The sequence below is a fragment of the Haliaeetus leucocephalus genome, unplaced genomic scaffold, assembly GCF_000737465.1.
Source record: "Haliaeetus leucocephalus isolate CR32 unplaced genomic scaffold, Haliaeetus_leucocephalus-4.0 Scaffold157, whole genome shotgun sequence".
Classification (NCBI taxonomy): domain Eukaryota; kingdom Metazoa; phylum Chordata; class Aves; order Accipitriformes; family Accipitridae; genus Haliaeetus; species Haliaeetus leucocephalus.
Genome location: NW_010972593.1, coordinates 403447 through 409446, shown reverse-complemented (window position 1 = coordinate 409446; position 6000 = coordinate 403447). Strand labels below are relative to the sequence as shown.

At 43.5% G+C, this 6000-nt stretch overlaps 1 protein-coding gene across 1 annotated transcript in view; it reads right to left on the bottom strand.

Annotated features, from left to right (window-relative positions):
* Positions 1-1173: 1173 nt before the first annotated feature.
* Positions 1174-6000, bottom strand: part of CPAMD8 (C3 and PZP-like, alpha-2-macroglobulin domain containing 8) — a 65537-nt gene continuing 60710 nt past the window's right edge. Inside the window, exons 43-44 of the mRNA XM_010562191.1 lie at positions 2108-2276; positions 1174-1789 (exon numbers count right to left, since the gene is read on the bottom strand). Of these exons, the coding sequence (XP_010560493.1) occupies position 1789; positions 2108-2276 (170 nt within the window). The 3' untranslated portion in view covers positions 1174-1788. The remainder of the gene's footprint in view (positions 1790-2107; positions 2277-6000) is intronic.

The window sequence follows — 6000 nt, the reverse complement described above, 5'->3', positions numbered from 1 at the left end:
CCCAGGGGATAAATATTGACTCAGTCCTGTGTGTGTACACAATAGCCAGTGTCTGCCAGGCCAGTTGCTTACAGGAGATGGAATTTAGTTTAAAGGCATTTATTTACCTGCCAGACAGGAATGCAGCCGCCAGTGCTTCCGCTGTGCTGTGCGGACACAGTGAGGACATGGTCTGTTCATGCACACTGAAGACACGTGGCAAAACCTCTGCTGAGTAGCAGCGGGTACACATGAGCAGAAGCCACGTCAAGATCCTGTGAGGAAAGCTCAGGGCAGCCATGAAGGAAGGCTTGGGAACTTGCCAACAAAGCAGTTCTGAAATTTCTGGGAACTTCAAGACCCAGACCTTCATCATGTCAACTACATTCTGCAAATATCTGGCCCCAGACAAAAAGGACTGGAAACTACATATGCCCAACTTCTGGGATACCTCCTGTTTTGTCCTCATGTGGACATTTTTCTGGAATAAAATTGCCTTTATTCTGGAATGGAATGTCTATACTGGGATATATTCTTGTCATGGTTCCTGTGTAAACAAGCCCTAAAAATGAATGGAGCTGGGCTTTTTCCTGTTTCCATTCACCAATAAACACCCTCAAAAGGAGTTTCCACCCCACTCTGGGTCCTGGTAACAATAGAAGTGGGAAGATAAAATATTAACACTATTTTGCAACAGGCAATTGCATGTAGCTCCTCCAAAGAGAACAATGCTGCTCCAGGCAGGAAGGGAAACCAAAAAATCTTGGCTCCCGCACTTTTGGAAACACAAAGCTTTTGTTTTTAGTTTTACCACATTGCTTGGGGCAGGTCAGTCGAAGGGAGTTCAGCCTCCATGACACCAGTGATTTGTACTGGCCAGCAGACCCAGGCCCTATGCATAGATTACCCTATCCAGAACAACCATTGTATGGGGATCCTAGTGGAAGCAGAATAAAAGCGACTGGTGAAGTCAGGCAAGCATTTAAAAGGACTGCACCTTGGGTCAGCTTTATTTTCATGCTGGTGTTACAAGGAGGAAAGGGGCTGAGAAGGCTGCAAGCAGCTCTTATCAGCACATAGTGCAACATGAAGAGGGTTCACCCACCTAATCCTTGTCACTGCTATGGCTGGCAAACTCCCCACCTGAAGCCTGCAGCCACATGGTAGACAGTCAAGCCTTTCAGGCCCGACAGTGGATTACAGTTTTTCTCTTGTGAAATGTACCTCCCAACAACTTTCCTGAACATGGAGCCACTACGGAAGTTTTTCTCTTGTGGGACTTTGTTGTGGGTGCAGTAGACTTATGGGCTAGGGAAGATGATTAGCCTCTTGCTATGTTGTAATTAGCAAAACACACTGATTTTTATTATTATAATTTGAGAGAAAACTTCTCAGCCATCTTTCCTCAAACAGCAGTTTAGCTAAGCACAAGGCCTGGACTTAGCTTCTAAATGTAGCTAGGAAATGGCATTTGCAGTATTCCGATAGCAGAGAAAACACTTTGAAATGGTCTATAGGTTTGAATTCCAGCCCCTATATTTCTCACCTAGAGGGCACAGCATATTGGTCTCCCATCCTTGGAAGTACTCCAAAGAAGATGCACAAAAGGCAGGAAAATTGACAGAAAAATAACGCTGAGTGTCCCCCTTAGCGCTCCAGATCCCCCCCCATGGGGCAACAAAGCCTACAGTTCTGAGTGCATCAGGAAGTAGTCATCATTCGGTTTCTGTTCTGCAGCAGGTCGTCTGTAGGAACAAACTCATACAGGAGTTGATTCTGAGCCTCTTCTCTTTATTTAAATTATATATTTCTGTTGAAAAGAGAAGATAATGAAGAAAAGTCACTTTCCCATTTACATATCTTCATGAAGCATCACTGGGGCTGGGCAGAGAAAATCTTAAAAGGTCACTTTTTATTCTGCTAGGGTTGGAGACATTCAGGTCACAAAGACTTTTATATGCTGCCCTAGCAAGATCTTGTTCCTGGTGATTCCTTGCTAAAGAGGTTAGCAAGTCAGTTGTAAGAATGCCCCTTTTGAGGAATTTAATACCTTTGACCCAACACATGAGTTAGTACATTACATGTTGACTCTCAAACCAGATCTATGATCCCCCGCTCTCCGGCTCACCATTCTACTGTGGTCACTACTTCCTGAATCTTGTCCATTTCTTTTAATGTGCTTGCTGTTGTCAGTTCTGCCACAATCTCAAAAACATCAGCTTCCAATGCATAGGGGTCTGGGTCATATTCATAGGAGTAGTATGACAGATCTGTCTGTAGTGGAGGGCCTTCCTCTGCTGGAAAGGAAACCATAGAGTCTCAGGTTGTGCTTTAGCCAAAGAAACTGCATTTCAGCATCACATATTGCATCACAAAGAAGGGGAATGACGTAAGAGGAAAGAAATTTTAATCAGGGAGGCAAATAAGGGGCCAAGTAAGTGCGTTACATGAGTAAAGGCAGCTACACATGTCAATGGACCTGCACATGTGCGCATGCTTAGATTCACATCTGAGGAGAAAAGCTGCTGTAAATCAGAATTTTCAATTTCCCAGTCTGACACCTGGGCACTGGAAAAAATGAAAGGGGGGGGGGAGAAAAAAGGGCCATGTAATCTGAAAGAATCTCAAAGTCTCACTTTAAAGTATCTAACTAACTGAGGTGCTTAAGTTAGGAACCAGTTCACCCTGAGATCTGTATATAGTAAGATAAAAGTAAAAGATATCTTTGGGAATGCCAGATGTCACAGATGAGTTACTCTGCACCCTGGAAATACATCTCTCTCCTTTGACTAGGTCCAAGCAAAGTACCTCATTTAAAGAGAGATCAATCCATACAAAGATGTGTAATGTGTGCACTCATTTAAGCACTGTTTTATAAAAGTAAGTTACAAAGCTAGAGGGCAGACTGTAATGGAGTAGTTTACTTGGTGCATGTCATGAAATAGATCATTGTAAGCAGCTAGATTTCTTTTCAGCCCAATAAGAAAGAAGATTTTGGCACAATAGGCCACGAGCCTACATCAAAGCCATTTACTTCTCCCTCAGCCTGAACTAGCAGTAGCTCAGATACATCTGTTTCAGCACAGTCACATACCACTGAGAAACTTCCATCATTTAAGACAGGAACAGACACGACAGGCAGAAACAGATATTTATCCTCCTTGCATTCACTCCAGTCTATACTAAGACACTCACACAGTACATATCCCACTCAAAACAGGCTGTGCCTCTCTATGCTGGGTGATTGCTCACTGTCCAGAGCGAAAGACTGCAAGATAAAACTTCTAGGAATATCAATAAGTCCCCGTTTTCTAAACTGTTCCTCGAGCCAGCTCAGCTGTCCATCTTTCCTGTTTGCCTTCTGTATACACTGCTCTAATCCAAACCAAAGCAATCACTGAAACGTAGCTGTTGCAGGGAGGAAAAGTCCCCCTTCTCCCTCCCCTGCAAAGTTGGCTTTATTTAAGGGGAACACTCATCAAGGCCTTTGAAAATGTTTGTTCTCTAGAAATAAAATATCTGAAGGCTCTTCCCTGTTGCCTCCCACATCCTTCCAGCAACAGGCTCAGCTCTAGGCAAGGGAATGCTTGCCTGAAAGCAGAGTCAGTCTCTGTGTTCACTTCTTCTTGGCCTTCTCCATGTGAGAACCTGCCAGATCATGAGCTCGTTCTATGAATGGATGATTGCTGTCCACCAGGGACAGAATTAACATCACAGACCTCGCTCTTCCCAGGAATGCAGCACTGGAATCAAAGCAAAGACAAAAGGCCGACATTTCCTGTTACATACAAACCACTCCCCCATCTCCAAATGTTTGTGCCTAAGCCAATGTTTGCTGAACACCGATGGGGTGAAAGGAAAAATGGCCCATTGCCAGTTCAATCAATCCTAAAAGAAGAGCGGTCCTGTGAATAATGCGGCTGCCAGGGAGTGTTGCGAGATGACTCCACCTGGAAGCAGAGTCCGCTCCGATGTTCCTCTTAGCAGCTAGTGATGGGTGATGGCATTTCATTTTTAAAAAATAGTAATAAGACTACCAAATAAAAGTATCATAATTCCACCTAGAATTTTCTTCCAGCTACTGGCCCTTCTAACTGCTAGAGCAGAACTGTATAAATAACAGGGGTCCAGCTGTGGGGAGAAGGCTGGGGGGTCAGACAGCACGCAGCTGGGTGGGCTGCCTGCTCAGAGCAGCACAGAGCGCAACACCACAGCAGCACTGATACCACTGAATACTGCTGCAACGCACTTGGATATTGCTTTTCTATGAAGTACATGTAGATTTGCAACGTTACCGTCATATCAATATATTGTCTTCCAACATCAGTGGCTATACATTTAGCCCTTTTGGCAGAGCAGATTTAGGCAATTTCAGAAGAGCGTTAATGATCTATAGAAGCAGTCAAAGCACCGCTTCATCAGAGAGATGGTATCAGAGCTACTGAGGATCCCTGAGGCTCTGAAATCCACCCATATTTTTGTAGCCTAGTGTGACAATGATCTTAGGAAAGCCACCGACAGAGAGGCACTCAAGATACTGATACTCCAGTTAGCAACCAAAATCCTGCTCCAGGAGCTTTCAGTCCAAACAAATATGACTGGAACAGGCTTTGAAAGCATACTAGCAGAGCTTCAATGCTTAGAGGCAGACGTGGGTCCATGCTAGTCATCAAAAGCCTGTTCCATCCCTCTAAGTCTCAGTAATACACCTGTGAGAGAGAACAGCTGAGGAAGGGGATTCAGGCATGAGTTGTTTTAGTTGAGTCCTGTCACCCTGCACACCTCCCTCTCAATCATAAGAATATTTCTAAAGATACAAAGAGGATCTACTCATTGGTACAAAAAAAGGCTACAGCTTTAAGATCAAACCTCAGCCATTGTGCCTCACTTGCTGCAACATCTGCTACAGACTTTTGAAAGGCATTTTAAAATGCTTTGACAATAGCTAGGTGCTGCAAGAAGCACTGCATCCTGATTTTTCAGGACCATCTATATACAATTGCTTACCTTGAATAGCATAACTCAAAAGCTGTTGTTTATTCTAGCAAACTCACTGGTGTATATGGAACTACACTGCAAGTATGCGTTTGCCAGAGTAAGCCCGAACACATTATGAAGTTCCCCACTGTTTGCTGGAAGGAAGCTGGCTCTCATTGTTTCCATTGCTGGGGTAACATAGACAAGAGCTAACAATGAAAGCATCAATCAAACCAAGCTGAGCCTGCACAAGTCATATGGCAAATACAGAAGCATTTCAGACAATATAAACACCACGCGGTTCTCCAAGAAAATGGTATTTCCTGAAGATTAACACACTGAGGCAGTTTCACCAACCTGCCCTAAGCTTGGTTTGGCTCCCGGAGTTTTGCATCCTTTTAGGAAATCACAGATTTAGACATGGCTCATCAGAACTTTCACTAGAAACCCAGAGCACCTGAGCCGACTTAAACCAATCACATGCTTCAATGCTAACAAACCAGTGAATCCAAATGAGACCTGTGTATAAGGAGGGATTCATTCATTTGTTAAACTTTGATTCATGTACCGTGTGGTTGACCTGAGAGGAGCCCAGAGGATTAATGAAAATCACATGCTGGGCTCTTTTCCTGATGCAGGATTTAGTCAGTTTTATATTTGAATGCTCACTCTGCCATGGCTGCTCAGACAGCTCAGTTCAGAAGAGTATCTGCCTTCCAGGAGACTCTCAACTTGAACACTCACAGATCCTAGAATAAAGACAGCTCTAACTGCTTGTGCTTTGACAAACATATCCTTACGGCATACAGGTTTGTTAATCTAATATCTGTATAAAATCACACACACACACTAAATAAATAAATAAATCAGAGTTTCCACTTTTGCTTTTATTGATAGCCTTCTGAGCCAACAGTGCTTTTGTCTGTTTAGAACAGAAACCAGAGGGTTATTTTTCATAGACAGATACTTTAATGCAGATTAGTTCAGAAGCACTGTAACACTCCTATGCATAATAGTAGCCAGGAATTTTTGGACTGTGGACTA